Source organism: Gymnoscopelus braueri (genome assembly GCF_963280865.1).
Source record: "Gymnoscopelus braueri genome assembly, chromosome: 21".
NCBI lineage: Eukaryota > Metazoa > Chordata > Actinopteri > Myctophiformes > Myctophidae > Gymnoscopelus > Gymnoscopelus braueri.
In genome coordinates, this window is record NC_137623.1 from 38837707 (window position 1) to 38855194 (window position 17488).

The window sequence follows — 17488 nt, forward strand, 5'->3', positions numbered from 1 at the left end:
AAAAAAAATAAAAAAATCAACATGGAAACGATTATGAAAAATAATTGCGACTACCTCAAATAATTGCGATTAGGCATTAATGCAATAATTATGACAGGCCTATGTACAGTACATCCACTTTTTTCTGCGTCTAAATTGGGGTCCATTTTACCTGTATCATTATCATTTTGTGTGCTCAGAAAACCACATGACGGAGCACACGGCAGAGAGCTACATGCTGCAGTGGCAGCGCGGTCACATCAGTAACTACCAGTACCTCGTGCACCTCAACAACCTGGCGGACCGCAGCTGCAACGACCTGTCCCAGTACCCCGTCTTCCCCTGGGTCATCACCGACTACACCAGCCCACAGCTAGGTACACACCACTTGTATTTTCCATGTCTACTCTGGTTATACAACCAGGGCACAAAGTCAACTTTTGGTGTCTGTTGTCCACAACCACTTGCACTCTTTTACAAGCAAAATAGGACTTGATTGATTGATTGGCTGGCTGGCTGGCTGGCTGGCTTGCTGGCTGGCTGGCTCGCTATACCTTGGAAGTATTTCCATTAAGTAACCACAAAAAGAAGGGACGATAGCCACACATATGATCACGTAGACCTTCATGAGGCATCCTTAGTGGATTTAAATTGAATTGGTGATGGTAAAATGGGTCAAATTGGTGATCTTATATTGCAGTGTGTTTATATTGCTTCTTTTTGTAGTCACATTTACATAGCCATGGTCAAAATGGCTGCTGGCTAATTTGTTGGGTTAATGGAACTGTACTGTATATAGTCTCTGTCGGGTGGAAACTTGATAGGTCCAAAACTGTTATTTTTTCAGGATTACTTTTCAAAAGTAGCAGATCTACGAGCTTGCAGATCTACTACTTTAGATACTTTTGTGTGACGGGGGCAAGTAAGAATGAATGAAAGTATGAATATCCCCTCCCCTCCCCCTCTGCCTCCTGCTGTAGATCTGACCAACGCTGCTACGTTCAGAGACCTGGGCAGGCCTGTTGGAGCGCTGAACCAGGAGCGACTGGAGAGGCTGCTGGTGAGAGAACACATGACCTGTGGCTTTTCCCTCTGCATGCTACCAGCTCTGCTCCACTCACCTTATTTATACACCTAACTCTCTAGTTATTTTGTGTTTCGTTTTTTAAACCAATTGACTTGGAGAAGAAAATAACCACTGTTTTATACTTTATCCTACAATGGTGTCACGCAAAAATAGCGAAAATAGCTGATCTACAAGCCTGTAGATCTTGCAGATTGTCTCTTTTTTTTGGTCGCCTATGACAAGAAAATCAAATTGTCCACCAAAATTTAGTATTTTATTAAACTATATGTATTTTTTATGATCTATTAGTTTGATTAACTGTTGCCCCCCTGCCTGGTACTGTTTTGGCTTGGATGTTGCTATGACGAGTAGACCAGTTATATTATATTGAGGTGATTCTATCTGCTGTGGAAAGCAAAGTAAAGCCAGTAGAGGACAATGCCATGCAAATGCCACTTTATTGCTGTGTTCATTGGCATTTTCTCTTGATCTCCAGAGCCGCTTCAGAGGCATGCCTGAGCCCCGCTTCATGTTCGGCAGTCACTATTCATCTCCCGGTTATGTCCTGTTTTACCTGGTCAGAGTGGGTATGTTCCTCTCATTCCCTTCAACTTTTATACAATGCATAAATACATACATTCTATGGGATTTTTAGACAGCCGTGTCCAGGGGCAATATGCTTTTTCGGTTGTCTGTACTTCAATACGTCCGTCTAGATATGAGGGGGTGCGTAGCGGCCTGAACATCTGGGTGTCATAAAAGATGTAATGTGTGTCAAATATAAGTTTTTATCAAGGGATAGAATATAGCCAATACATTCCATTCTGACTATTTATGATGTACTGCCTGTTACTACCCCAAATATCGTAATGAATTGTATCTACTGTATGTTTATTATCCACATGAACCCTATAGCGTCCCTGTTCTGGGCATGTCATACTAGGCGAACATTCTGCGAAAATAGCAGATATACAAGCTAACAACTTGCCGCAACACGATGCATTGTGAGCTTATACTGTCGATCGGCTATTTCCGTCAAAGAGATTTGGTATAGAGTGAGCCTAGTATAGACCTCCGGTCATCAAATGATAGAGGGTTTAAGTGGTTAAATATCCTTTTCTTGATCTCATCTTCATCCTAAACATTGTCCCTCCTTCCTTGCAGCACCAGAGCACATGCTGTGTCTACAGAATGGACGTTATGACCATGCTGATCGCATGTTTAATAGGTTAGTCCTCTGCATTCTTTGAGACACTTTCAACCTGGCTGTTGTCCCTATTTTGGATTTTCATCAGCGTTTCTTTTCTTTCTTTTCTTTTTTTCTCAAAAATCGAAATAACATACATATCAATGCTGTCTGGCAAGCTCACAACGCATCGCGATGCGTTGTGAGCTTGTAGATTTCCCCCCTAATTTATGGAAGTTCTTAGATTTTTTCATGAAATTCTTTGAAAACATTTTGAATTTGTTTTGAATTTATGAAGATGTATTTCTTTTTTTAAAGAATAATAATAAAAAACAATGTAGGAAACGGAAAGAAAAGGGGATATTGACCTGGGACCCATAAAAACGGGTCCCGAAACAGTGGTCCCTAGGACAGTGGTAAGCAACAGGCGGCCCATAATAATTTTGTAAATGATGATGATTACAATATATCTGAAGGACAGTCCCATATATACAGTAGGCTGTAATGTCAAAGGAAAGGAATGTTTATTACACTTTTATCCATAGTGAGAGTGAATGACAAGCTCAGACAATCATGAATCAGACAGCAGTGGCACTGCGCCCTCTAGTGTAGTCATGACTGTACTGTAAGGTAGGATGTGGACAGTTGAGAGACAACAGCTTTTGCATTGATGAAGCCAGGTAGTTTGAACCAGTGCGTCTCAAACTTTTTCATGTCAAGGACCCCCAAAATGATATGTATTTGGCTGCGGACTCCCATCTCAATAATATTTTGTGCCAGGGACTTCCAGAAGCAAATCTTTGATTTAAAAATGTTCACAAAAAATAAATTAATCATAATAATAATGTATTAAATAATATTATGGTTAAAGTGGTTAAAATGATTGTGACACTATATTAACAAATTTGGCTGGGGACTCCCTGGTACCCCCCCCCCAATGACCCCACTTTGAGAACCAATGGTTTGAAGGCATAATTATTTTTCAACTTTCTATCTTTAGACTTTTGGATGACAATAAAAACAATTTAAATAAAAAACAAGCTATGTTTCACATGCCTTAAACCAGGGGTCTTCAACAGGGGCTCCAGGACCCTTAGGGGGTCCTCAGAGTTACTACAGGGGGTCCACCAAATCTTTGTGTGATAGGAACTTTCTCTTTTTTTTACATTTAAACTTGAACCCTAGCATCCCTATTCTGGAGGGCACATTCGCGGAAAATATCAGATCTACAACAAATATCTACAAATATCAGCTTGTAGATCTGCTATTTCCTGTGAAGAGATTTGGTGTAGAGGGAAAAAAAGAGTAGAACAAGTACAGAGCCGAAGTTCACGTTTTCTAAGTATTGAGGGTTTGAGTGGTTAAATGTTTGAAACACATTAACATGAATCCAACATTAATAGAAAAGATAATGTGTAAACAAACACAAACAAACAAACTTAATTAATTTACAGCACTGACGATAGTGCTGTCAAACAAGTCTATGTTTGATAGCTCACTATGTAGTGGGAGCCCCTGCTTCATCTCTCTCTCAGATAAGGGGTCCTTGGGCAGAAAAACGTTGAAGACTCCTACACTGTTTCTCTCTGTACGACCTTGAACAATGAAAGAGCTCCTGTTCCATGAAAGTAGCTCCTGTTCTCTGTTCGACAAGCAGTATGGCTGTCTGGTTCCAGACAAAAACATTCTTTTTCACTTTTTAATGAACTGAAGGGCCTCGTGCAACATTCAAAGATTACTTACTGTAAGCGTTTCTATTTGCCACTGTAACGTTTTAATTACACACGCAGTTCTATCAGTATGCAGTTATATACAACAGAAATCTTTATGTACATTTTATAGCAATATCCTTATTATTGCATAAGGTGGTTTGCCACAATATCCAGTTTTATAATTACTGTAGCCCTGTTTATTTTATCGTCTCTGTCGGGTGAAAATTATGTCCACTGTTACTTCAAATTCAAAAGTAGCAGATCTACAAGCTCAAAACGTGTTGTTTTCGACGCGTTTCGAGCTTGTGGATCTGCTTCTTTTTGAAAAAACACAAAAAGTTCGAATATGGAGATAAGAAGTTTCTGCCCGACAACAACGATATTCTGGCCCACCATAATAGCTTACAGAAAGATGGCCCGAAGCTTATAGGTGTAACAGGTCTAAATGGGTTCATCTGTTGATGCAAGGAGGGGGTTGTAGCAATGTACATAATTAAACAGATGTGAATCTATGTGGTTACAGCATGGGTGAAACATGGAAAAATTGCCTAGATGGTGCAACAGACTTCAAAGAGGTACAACATTTTTATATTTGATCATTCTTTTGTCAGTTTATCGATATGTTCGCTGACAAAAATCTTGACTTTGCATGGTTCCTTGCGTTTTTTTTTAGTTGATTCCAGAATTCTATGGGGATGACTGCAGCTTCCTGGAAAACAGAATGAGTCTTGATTTGGGGAGAAAGCAGAATGGAGGCATGGTTGGTGATGTGATTCTCCCACCATGGAGCTCAGGTATATCTACCACCAGTCATACACTGCTAATCCCTTCTGTCTGACGAAACGGAAGATAATATTGTCATATCCATACTCGCATATATTCAATACTGATATTAAGGTTCGAGGTTGTTCTTTATTGTTACATCTTGTGCACAGCTACATACATATGTAGTTTTGTTCGGCTTCCTTCAGACAATGTAGCGGCACAGGTAATGATAAAAAGTAAAAGAACAAAAAGAAAGCAAAAGAGAAAAGAGGAAAAAAAAGAGTCAGTAGTTTTATACTAGTAGGATAATGAAAATAGATCAGTGTAATGTGTGTACAAAATGTACGTATACGCTTGGCATATTATAAACACCATCAGCATTTATCAGTAGCTGTCACAGCACATTATATATACAACACCACAGTGCCTTCTATATGCAACAGTTTAGGTACAGTAGGAACAATAAAGCGTTTTAACCCATTAAAACCGGGAAAGCCTTTGTGTCATTTTAGATTTTTGCGTTGGCTGTTCAAAAATAGCAGGCAAGCGTGCCGAGCTGTGAGCTTGTTCATATCACATTTTTCAACATTTTTGAAAAATCTTGAAAATGTGAGAACTACTGGTCTAGAAGGCATTTGTATAATCGGCCTCAGGTCTTAATGAGTGCAAAAAAGACGAGTAAGTACACCTGTTTTTATCGTAGAAAAGTGTGAGTGTGGGTAATACAATTTTGTGTGTGTGTGTGTGTGTGTGTGTGTGTGTGAATTCCAGACGCCAGTGACTTCCTTCAGAAGAACAAGGTTGCGTTGGAGAGTCAGTATGTGTCAGAACACCTCCATGAGTGGATTGACCTGGTGTTTGGCTACAAACAACGAGGGAGTGAAGCGGTCGCGTCTCACAATGGTAACATACTGTAGCAGACACACACAATCCACATGCATCTGAAGTCAGTCAGTGACTATCTTTCTTTCTTACTTTCTTTGTTTCTTTCTTTCTTTCCAGTATTCCACCCATTGACGTACGAGGGTGGCGTCGATTGTGACAGGTATTTAAATGAAATCGTTTTTAGCCAGTGGTTCTCAAACGTTTTCAAGGACCCTCTAATATTATATGTGCGCACAACCCCATCTAAAAGATTATGTGTTCCAGGGACCCCCGGAAACAAAGATTTGAGTAAAAGAAATTAGCTTAAAAAAGAAATGATATTTAAAAAAAAAAAAAAAAATATATATATATATATATATATATATATATATATATATATATATATATATATATATATATATATATATATATATATATATATATATATATATATATATATATATATATATATATATATATATATATATATATATATAAAGATAATTTTTCAAAAATAGCAGATATACAAGCTCATATCGTGGCACAAAGGTTGAGTTTGTGTATCGCTGTGAGCTTGTATATCTGCTATTTTTGAATAGTCAAAGTATAAAATAGGTTTGTTTTTAAAATAATTGTAATGCTATATAAACTCATTTTGTTCGGGACCCCCTAGTATTCCTCACCAAGGACCTCTGGGGGTACCCGGCGAACCCCACTTAGAGAACCAACAATTCTAGGCATTAAGCATTACATGTTGATGTGATTTCATTCGTTTTCATTTCTCATGTTTCATTTTTTTTTCTTTTCTTATCTGAAAAGCATTGAGGATCCTGAACAGAGGATCGCCATGCTCACCCAGATACTGGAGTTTGGCCAAACCCCTACGCAGCTTTTCACCAGCCCCCACCCCCAGAGGATAACCCCCAGGTTCCACAACATGACCATGAGCCCCAGTATGGACAGGCCGGTCAAGGAGCTCTCTGCAGGTATAACCCTGCACACTCAGAGACAGTGTTGTTGCCATGTCCACTTATTAAAAACAACTTTGGGCTTGTTTTTCTGTAAAGTCGCTTGTAAATATTGGTAGTTGTGGGTTGCGTTTTTTTGGGGGGGCTTGTTTCTAAGGTGTAGTTGCTTTGTTTGTTTAAACCAGTGGTTCTCAAACCATTTTCATGACCCATAAATGAATATGTATTTGTCCCCATCTGAAAATATTTTGTGCCAGGGACCCCCATTTAAGATTTGTGTTGTTAAAATGTAAAATATATTCCTAAATTACCATTTTTTTTCTTTTTCTTTTTGGAACATAGCAGATCTACAAGCTCACAACGCGTCGCATTGCTATGCATTGTGAGCCACTAGGCTACGGCTATTTGAAAATAGCCGATCTACAAGGATCGGCTATTTTCAAATGGCCGTAGCCTAGTCGCTTCTTTTGGGCTTGTTTTCATTGACCTGGTTGCTTATCTCTGTCGCAAGATCTCGCAACACTGCTCAGAGAGCTCAATGTATTGAGCTCAGTCTTTTTTTAGACCCGTAAATGGCATTCTTCTTGTGGTCTTACAGTCTGGTTTAAAAGACCTTCATCATAGCACTTAACAATCTTTTAGCTACTGACTCAAGGGATTTTTTCCATTCTTATGCTTTTAGATATCACGGCTGCATTCAATACAGTAGACCAGTGGTTATTACACTTTTTAGTTTCAAGGACCCCCATAACTCTGAGGCTGTACAAATTGTTCCATTGGTTGTACACAATGCCAGTGACAAGGACCACTGTACACACATTGGTACAAAAAAACTGTCATATTACAATTGCTAATGTGATTTCATGATGTGTTCATAATGTACAGTTGTTTATTTTATTTTGTGTAGTCTCTATAAGTGAGGGCTCCTCCTTTGAAGATTTGACTGAAGAGAGCAGAAAACTGGCCTGGGCAAACATGGAGAATCTGAAAGTCATCAACAGCCACAAAATCCACAAAGAGTAAGTATGGATTATGGAGGTTATTGCAAGTGTTTTTTTTTAAAGTAAAACAATGTCATGGTATTGTTTCTTTAAAACCAAAAATGCTGATGTTTAGGCCTAATACAGATACATAGGAACTTAAAGTAGTTCCATGTTAGTTCCATTGATCCAAGCCAGAACATAGATTGATCATTCAAATAAATATGCTCTGAAAAATGCACACGGTCCACCTATCTGAAGACAAAATTGACAGAAATGTGGTCAGATGGGTGGGTTGTGATTCGTGAACGCTTTCGAGATTTTCAAGTGAGCCCTGATCCAGAACCACTCTGTACACCTATCAAATAAAGGCTCAGAAAAATCCCACAGAATAACCTTTTGAAAAACCACAGAAGTAGAAAAATCTTGTGGCATTATTGTTACTGCCAAATGTGTTTTCCCTGTCATGTGACCGTTTGGTAGAGCAGGTCACTTGGCTTTGAACTTTTTATGTAATTTGAATTCATTAAAGCGTTGGTTCTCAAAGTGGGGTCCGGGGACCCCCAGGGGTCCTTGGGGGGGGTACCAGGGGGTCCCCAGCAAAATGTCTTAATATAGCGTCACAATAAGTTTGACCTTTTATACTTTGGCTATTCAAAAATAGCAGATATACAAGCTCATAGCGCAGCACCGAGTGCCGCGCTATGAGCTTGTAGATCTGCTATTTTTGAAAAATCGGAAAAATGTGTACAAACCTTTGAATATATATATTTTCATGTGAACATTTGTAACTCAAATCTTTGCTTCTGGGGGTCCCTGGAACAAAATATTTGAGATGGGGGTCCGCGGCCAAATACATATCATTTTGGGGGTCCTTGACATGAAAAAGTTTGAGAACCACTGCATTAAAGTGTGGAAAGGTTCCCAACACATCTCTTTCCATTTTGTTTGAGTGCGTGTCTTTGTGCAGAAGTGTCCTGCTAATATATTACACAACTTATTTAGTTACTAAAGACTACTCACTGAAACATTTGATGTAACATCATGTCTGTACCATTTTGTCAACTCCACAGGGTTGTCACAGGCATCGCTGTGTCTCAAGATGGATCAGCCATCTTTTCTACCTCACAAGGTCTGGAAAATATGTTATGTTTGATGCTTAGTTTGAAGTAAACTATGTATAATATTTATCTATAACTATTTATAACTATTCACAGTATATGTGAGTAAGTACTTGGTGGGGGATTTGAAAATAAAAATGAATTAAAATCTGCTCATACGGCATGTGGCGTACTACACAAAATATCCAGATTATGTCAAGACTGCCTAATGTTTAGTCTTATGACAATAACCATCTATTACTGCCTAAACAGCCAAAAAGCTCACTCTTTGTAATGCCTTATTAGCAACACAACAAAGTGCCGCTGACATTGTTTTTGGTATATGCATGTGAAATGTTGAGTACATGATCTAAATCATTAGCTTTTACCTCCTATTGGAATCGATAGCTACATTTACATGTGCACAGTAATGTGGGATATTGCCTCATATTCTGGCTAAGGTCATATTCCATTTAATCAATTATGATGAAATTATTATTTTCTAAATAGTGTGGATTTGTTGATATTCACTGATATATCGTCTCTGTCGGGTGGAAACCTCATATGTACAAAACTGTTACTTTTCAGGATTCAAATTCCAAAATAGCTAAAGTAGCAGATCGACAAGCTCGAAACACGTCCCTTTGCGCCGCGTTTCGAGCTTGCAGATCTGCTACTTTTGATGCTTTTGTGTGACGCTGTAGTATAATCAAGTATTGCGTTAATTTACGAAAAAACACAAATATTTTGTAATGTGGAGATAAGAAGTTTCTGCCCGACAGCAACGATATACTACTTTATCTCACTCACCGTCCGCTTCTGGTTTTTGGAGTGTCTGTGGGGGGCCTTGTGGGGGAAAATGATCAGAATCAGTTCCTGAGTGGGTTTTGGGTTTCTTCCTCTTAAATCGGAGCAACATTGATCTTTATATCATTGTCCTTTCCAGATTCAACGCTCAAAATGTTTTCCAAAGAGTTAAATGATTTCCAGAGAAGCATGTCTTTCTCCAACATGGTACGCAGCAGTGTTTGTTACTACTTACTGTATGTCTCTCTCTGATTCTCTCTCTATCTCTATCTCTATCTCTATCTCTATCTCTCGCTCGAAGTTAATAAGACTTGACCATTATTTCAGGCGTTATCATCATGTTTGATGCTTCCTGATGATAAAACAGTGGTGTGCTCTTCATGGGACAACAACGTGTAAGTATTTTACACACACTTGATGTGACACTGGTTTTGTGCCCATTTACATATTAAATTCTTTGTATTTTATGTCACAACGAGGAGAAGTAGGAGATAACAAGGAGATAAAATGAAATGTCACATCTGAGGGAAAATATTTATTTCATCGCAGTTACATTTTAATCAGGATAAAGGCCAACGTAATTAATTACCCACTTTCAACCTTACACCCCTATTTTGGGCATGACATTATAGCCGAAAATTTACAAAAGTTTTTCAACATTTTTACAAATTAAAACAAATGGCACAAAAAGCGCACAAAAATAGCACATCTACCAGCCCACAAAGCGACACTTTGTGAGCTTGTACATATGTCAGGCTCAGTTGGTTAATTGTGACCTTGTGTTCCTTCTGGGCAGGTATTTCTACTCCGTGCCGTACGGCAGGAGACAGGACACACTGATGGGACACGATGACGCCGTGAGTCAGATGTGCTGGCATGATGACCGGCTGTACACCGCCTCCTGGGACTCCACTGTCAAGGTAAAAGCAACAACACACCACTACACTACAATGAAGTAATGATACAATGTCTTTGTCTGTTTGCCCAGTTGCTTTGTAGCTGTTCAGCTATAAATAATGTCATGGTTATGTCAACCACTTAAGCCCTATATCATCTCTGTCGAGTGGAAACCTCATATGTCCACTGTTACTTTTCAGGATTCATATAAAAAAAATAGCATGTTTAGAGGGGCGCCCGCTGGCCTAGCGGTCCAGGCGCATACCACATACGCTGGTAATCCAGCTTGACAGTGTGTCGCGGGTTCGACTCCCGATCCCGATGACCTTTGCTGTGTCACCCCCCCATATCTCTCCCCATTTCCTGTCAGGCTACTGATCTGCTTGTTGCTTGTTGATCTGCTACTTTTGCTATTTTATTTTATTTGACGATATTTTCGAAGATTACTATATTAGTGTCTGTGATGCTACATTAATTAAAAAAAAATCCCTTCTCATTTATGCAGATTAGATTCTTTTATTGGGGTATGATTTTGCTTTTAGAAAAAATAAACTGTGTTTGTTTTATGTCAAAGGTTTGGCAACGTGACGTCTCAAGTAGCAAGAAGTCTCAGTTTGAGTTGCTGGCCGAGTTTGAACATGATGCTGGGGTGAGTGCAAGAAGTGTTGTTGTTTTTCTTTGAAACTTTGAAAACGTACAAATCAGGTCCCATACACTAACACTACATAACTACATGAACATAACCTAAGGGACTGTAGAATGATAGTTATTGTATGTAAGGGCTGTACATTTATTTAAAAAAAAACAATACTAATTGATTGCATGAATTTCCGTCATTCCGTCATGAGAATGCCTTATCGTTATACTCCTGTTAATGCAAAGTATAGTGTCATCAATGCGTTTGATGTCGTGGACATATGCTTTTGTACGTATTTTGTGGGAGATATACACAGAGAACATTTTGTATTTTTCCACTACCTGTATATGATCTCCTCCTAGCAAAACAACATGATTTCGGCTAGAAACAATTGGCTAGATTTTCCTTTAAATCAGCTACACTAGGTTACACTTTTATTCTTCTATTTTTAGGTGAACACCATTGGTCTGAACCCAGCAGGCACTCTGCTGGTGTCAGGATGTAAAGATGGAACGGCCACCATCTGGGACAGCAGTACCGTCACACCGCTACATCAGGTCCACTGCCACTCTGGAACCATCCACCACATCTCTTTTAGTCCAGGTATCTGTGCACAAACACCCAACACGTGACTCTCAATTCTGACTGATGTTAGAGCAGCTAACAGTTTAAATGTAGGAATGTATTTTATCTGACAGAAAAAAACATTCATAGATGGCCAGATTCAACGTTATCTGTGAAAACGTGCTATGAAAGCAGTGGTGGAGAGTACTTAATGGGCAAGAACAATTTGATAGAGGTTTGTCGTTGTGTAGTTACCTTGCCATGATGTAACTCCAAAGGTAATTGCCAAAAATGATTGCTCCATTGATTCGAAAATGATCATTCAAAATATGCTCCTCATTGACTTACATTGACTCCTTTAGCCCGTACACAAACAAAGCTGATTCTGACAATAGAACATCACAAAACCCAGTACTGTTTGTTTTTTTAATAAAAATGTCAACTTCCTGTTGATTTTACTATTTGAAGATCCGGATCCGTGGATCCAGTCCTAATAAAATGGCATTTTTATATATAAAAGAAAAACTACTGGGTTTTGTGATGTTCTATATTGTCAGCTTTGTTTGCGTTCGTTTACGTGCTAAATAAGTGTCTTTGAGTAATGTAATGTCAATGTAAGTCAATGAGGAGCACATTTTGAGTGCATTTGAATGCAAAGTACTCCAGTATATTAACTTAACATTTGACAAGGAGTATCTATACTTTCACTCATGCACCTGGGGGTTGAGTACATTATCCACCACTGTCTGGGAGAAGTCGGAGTTGGATGAAAACAGTAATACATAGAAAGCCCACAAGAAGAAGCTCCTTGCAGGGTTTTTGGACTAATACCTGTGACATTGCCTCCTCAGACAGTAGACACATTCTGAGCGTGGGCGCAGACTGCTGTCTGAAGGTGACTGACGTGCAGTCAGGCATGGTCATTTCATCTGTGAAAGCCGAGGAGGAACAGAGGTAAGATCAGTCTCTGCACACTGGACATTGGGCTCATTTTAACCCCCGATTGCACTGTGTCCATGGATTCAAGTTCTCAGTCGCCACGACTGATTTCAGTCATTTGGATTCCATGCAAGCCCAGCATGTCTCCTTTGAAAGCATGTCGCGCACCGGTGTTGTGAGCTTGTAGATCGGCTATTTTTGGTTATTTTAAGATGAAAGCGTATTTGAAGTGGTCAAACTATGCAATAGAATACATGTTCAGAACATGGGTTTAGAATACCTAAACATCATTGCACATTCAGTTATGAGATTACATTTTTGCTATATTCCATGTGTGTCTTCTTTTAAACCTACAATGGGGTTTATTTAATAAGCAAAAGGTTATTTAACCAGTCTGGTGAAGTAATACGTATTAACCACATGAACCGTAGTGCATTGGTTCTCAAAGTGGGGTCCTTGAGGGGGTTCCAAGGGGTCCCCAGCAAATGTGTTAATACAGCATCACAATCATTTTAACCCCTTTAGTTGGCTATTCAAATATAGCAGATATACAGGGGGCGGCCATAGCTGAGTGGTTAGTGAGCCCGCCTAGGGAGCCAGAGGCCCTGGTTGCCCTAGGTACGATTCCAAGCATATGTGTCGATGAAATGAAATTTGTCCCTGAGCAAGACTCTTAACCCCTAATTGCTCACAGGCCCTCATTGGAAACAAGCCCGCAAGGACTTTCATGAACGTCCTGTTAAAAGGTATTATCCTTATCCTACAAGCTCACAGTGCATGACTTCGTGCCGCGCCTATATCTGCTATTTTTGAACATTTTTTGAAAAATATTGAAAGGGTTTGAAAATGTTTGAATAATTCTTAACACAAATCCTCACTTCTGGGGGTCCCTGGCACAATTTTATTTTTGTGTGGCCAAATATATATCATTTTGGGGTTCCTTGACACGAAAAAGTTTGAGAACCACTGCCCTAGTGTCCCTATTCTGGGCCCTATTCTCCGCAGGAAACTAAAGTCATCGATTTTCAGTGAACAGGTTAATGTTGAAACTCACACAGGAATGATGATGCTTTGATCTGGGTCCACAGGTGTTTCTGCTGGGACGGGAACACAGTTCTGTCAGGTGGACAGTCTGGGGACCTGCTGATCTGGGACCTTCTCAGCAACACAGTGACCAACAAGATCCCTGGACATTCAGGTACAACCCCAAGCATCAACGTCAACCTTCACACACTCATAAGGATCATGCATATTTTAAATAGACTCTTTGTCGGTTGACACTGGCTAAATCAGTGGTTCTGTCCTTGACAGTTTCATGTCAAGGACTCCCTTCTTCTGTTTTTCTCCAAAAGTCAGTGTGTCCGGCAGTACAGCTTTCTGGTCAGATCCAGACACATTTTGTGTTAACACATTGAGTGCCAGGTTTTTTTAAAAACAGGGTACAGTCAGTGCCTGGATTTTTAACCATTTTTTAACCTTTTTCAAGTAGTCACAAAATATTTTCAGTGATGACCGTCCTCACGGTGATCCCCTCATTACACACACACAGGGGTCTCGTACTATCGGGGGATTTTTTTTTAAAACATTAGGTAATCCGTTCCATAGTTGCAGCCAGTTGAAAATAGTCGAAAATAGTCAAAAATACATTGTAAAAAAAAAAGTACACAGGAGCCGAGATATAGGCTTTTGAAGTCATAAGTTAACCAGGAAGTGGATTAAAGTCTAAATCTCCTGGTGAAAAAAAGCACTTTTTTTAAAAATATTTTTTTCCAAAAACGGTTATAACCGTTTTTGGCACACCTCGTTTGGATTATGAAAAACGGCCCGGAACGTTTTTGGCACTCAATGTGTTAAAAAAAAGTTTTGGGAAATTATTCCAACTTTAAAATTCAAGATTATTTGAAAATAGGGTTAAAATGGTTAAACGGATTTTGATGCATTTTGCACTTCGAAAACGTGTGTGTGTGTGTGTGTGTGTGTGTGTGTCTGTGTGTGTGACTGTGTGTGTGGTCGGAGCAGGTGCAGTCACAACCATGTGGATGAGCGAGCAGTGCACGACGGTCATCACAGGAGGAGAAGACAAACAGATCATCTACTGGAAGTCCCACTTTTAACCAAGCAACCTCAGACTGAGCAGCAATCGACTGTACATCATTCTCCAGCCTGGACAGAAGTATGAGCTGTAATGCTGCGTTCACACTGGCAGCTGCAAAAGATACAAAAGACACAAAGCGACGCAGCATATCTGTCGCTGAGTCGCTGTTGGAATGTCGATGAACGCACTCGTTGACGTCAAGCATGCGTCTGAGGAGCTAGAAAAATATAAAGAACAATATCGTCGCTGTCGGGCAGAAACCTCTTATCTCCATATTCTAACTTTTTGTGTTTTCTTGGTAATTTAAAGCCCTACTTGATCATACTACAGCGTCACACAAAAGCATCAAAAGTAGCAGATCCGCAGGTTCGAAATGCGAAGCGGCGCATTTTGAGCTTGTAGATCTGCTACTTTTGCTGTTTTTGAATTTGAATCCCGAAAAGTAACAGTTTTGGACGAGGTTTTCACCCGACAGAGACGATATAAACCCTGGGGTTAAAAAGAACACAGAACTGGCTGACGGACTGAATTAGTGAATTAGTTTTCCCCCATTACAAGCAGGAATTGTGTGAAGAGAGAAGGGGAGTGGAAATGGTTAAACAACACGTGGTCGTTTTGTAGCTGGGAAATGTTGAAGCCAGCTCAACTTCGATTGTAGCTTTGTACATTTTTGTAGCGGCTACAAACGTCGGGCATCGCTTTGTATCTTTGTGTCGCCGGCTTCCATTGAAAATGAATGGTAGCCCTGTAGCTTTGTAGCTGCCAGTCTGAACGCAGCATTACGGTTCGTTCACAACCGACGGGACACAGCGCAAAGTTTGTTTTTGTGTCGAGATTCGGCGTCATCAATAAATGCTTCGCTTTTTTTTCGCCTGGAGCGGCACAAGTAGCGAGAAACGCAGATGTTGAAAAATGTTCAGCTCAAGCAATTTTCGCCTAAAGCGAACGGATTGACAGCCAATGTATGTGTGTGTGTGGTTGTTGGGAGGGAAATATCACTTATAGCGAAATTACGTGTCCGGTGTGAAAGCATCAGTACAAAGCGTTTTTTTCCCCCTTTTTTTATGTCACATCTGGTGTGAATGCACCTTCATTCAAATTAGACAGCATTGCCCAAGTCTGACTCACTCATTTGGACTTGATGAACATTCTTCAAATCCGCCAACTCGCTTTACTGTAATAACATGTACAGTATCAAATGAAAACGCCATTAGGAGCCACTACCAGTGTCACTTTTAACTGTGCTCAATCAGAGACCAAAGAAATGGACGTTCAAGTCAAATATCATTGCTGTGCACAGAATTAACAGACAGACACTTTCAGTATTGCCTTTAACCACTTAAAACCTACAGTATATACTTTGATGTATGAAAATAGCGAAAAGACGATCTACAAGCTGTTGTGAGCTTGTAGTTTGGCTATTTTCGACGAATGTTCACCTATTATTGCAGAATGTTCGCCTATTATGACATGCCCAGAATAGGAACACCGGGGTTCTTGTGGTTATCGGGTAGTTAAGTGGTTCTCAAAGTGGGGTCCAGGGACGCCCAGGGGTCCCTGAGGGGGATCCAGGGGGTCCCCAGCAAAAGTAGTTAATGTAGCACAAAAAATCTGTTCAACCACTTTAACCCTACATCAGCTATTTAAAAATATCCGATCTATAGGCTCACAGCATGTCACTGTAGAGCCTGTAGATCTGCTATTTTAAAACATTTTTAAGAAATTTGAAAAGAAATGGAATATTTTTGAAACATTTTAACAACACAATTCTTGTCTGGGGGTCCCTGGCACAAAATATTTTCAGATGGGGGTCCGTGGCCAAATACATACATAATTTGGGGGTCCTTGACAAAAAAGTTTGAGAACCACTGGGGTAGTATATACAATGGCTTCAGTTTCACTTATCAGTCTTTTGGTTCGTTCAACATGGCTGTTTCTGTGGGCTTCATTCATATAAAAGGTATGTTGTGTATCTTATGATGTTACATTGTTTCTTTTAAATTGATTTGTTGATGCTTGATTTATCTGTCTCTGTGTCTTGTGTTTTATTCTACGAAGCGGTTCTGTTCTTTCGTCAGAACTTCGTTCTACTGAAGAACAATAAATAATGACATTGACCAACGCAAACCATACTTCTTTGTCTCTCTCACCATTAGCCTCGTCTTCGAGATAACCATTTTATTCTATTCTTTAGCTTTTTACCCCTTTTTCTCCCCAATTTAGTCGTTATCCCAATTGATTCCTCCACACGCACATTTCTGTGTGTTGTCACTGCTGTTGGATCCCACTGACCCACCTGCCAGTGAGGAGCCCCCACCGGGAGGACGTAGAGCCACCGTCCTACTCCTCCCGCCCGACACTCCCTGCTGACAGGTGCCGCAGCAGCCCGTAGGAGTACGTGCAGTGGAAAAAGAGAGGATTTTTCTTTTTAAAATAAATAATATATTTAAAAAACAAGTTAAATTAAGTTCCCTCACATCTGTGTGCAATTTACATCCTGCACATAATTCTACATTCATTCAAACTCTGAACTGTGACTGGGGAGGGAGTCTGGGAGATATGTCGGGGGCCCTATTTTCGCCGGTGCCTTACCCATTATCCCTAAACTTCTTTGCCATTTTGTACTATTTTTTAAAAACATTTTCAAATAGTTCAAATAGCCAATCTACAAGCTCACAACGTGTCGATGTAGATCGGCTAGTTGAACTATTTGAAAATGTTTTTTAAAAATAGTACACAATGGCAAAGAAGTTTAGGGATAATGGGTAAGGCACCGGCGAAAATATGGCCCGGGGGTCTAATGATCATTACATCCTGATCAGTGAAAGAAAATATTTCAAAAGAATACAAAATAAAGATTGTTATATATTATCGACAATCAAAATCTGTTGGAAATATATAATTTTTATGTGGTGTCATAATTAATTTA

The 17488-nt window shown here is 39.7% G+C and overlaps 1 protein-coding gene across 1 annotated transcript in view; it reads left to right on the forward strand.

Moving 5' to 3' along the window:
- Window positions 1–16679, forward strand: part of nsmaf (neutral sphingomyelinase (N-SMase) activation associated factor) — a 29267-nt gene extending 12588 nt beyond the window's left edge. Inside the window, exons 13-31 of the mRNA XM_080417940.1 lie at window positions 180–356; window positions 960–1039; window positions 1542–1632; window positions 2210–2273; window positions 4467–4518; window positions 4617–4737; window positions 5480–5611; window positions 5711–5753; window positions 6392–6558; window positions 7448–7559; window positions 8594–8652; window positions 9567–9634; window positions 9755–9822; window positions 10224–10347; window positions 10899–10973; window positions 11414–11564; window positions 12377–12479; window positions 13553–13662; window positions 14484–16679. Coding sequence (XP_080274066.1) covers window positions 180–356; window positions 960–1039; window positions 1542–1632; window positions 2210–2273; window positions 4467–4518; window positions 4617–4737; window positions 5480–5611; window positions 5711–5753; window positions 6392–6558; window positions 7448–7559; window positions 8594–8652; window positions 9567–9634; window positions 9755–9822; window positions 10224–10347; window positions 10899–10973; window positions 11414–11564; window positions 12377–12479; window positions 13553–13662; window positions 14484–14578 — 1892 coding nt within the window. The 3' untranslated portion in view covers window positions 14579–16679. The remainder of the gene's footprint in view (window positions 1–179; window positions 357–959; window positions 1040–1541; window positions 1633–2209; window positions 2274–4466; window positions 4519–4616; window positions 4738–5479; window positions 5612–5710; window positions 5754–6391; window positions 6559–7447; window positions 7560–8593; window positions 8653–9566; window positions 9635–9754; window positions 9823–10223; window positions 10348–10898; window positions 10974–11413; window positions 11565–12376; window positions 12480–13552; window positions 13663–14483) is intronic.
- The last annotated feature ends 809 nt before the right edge of the window (window positions 16680–17488 follow it).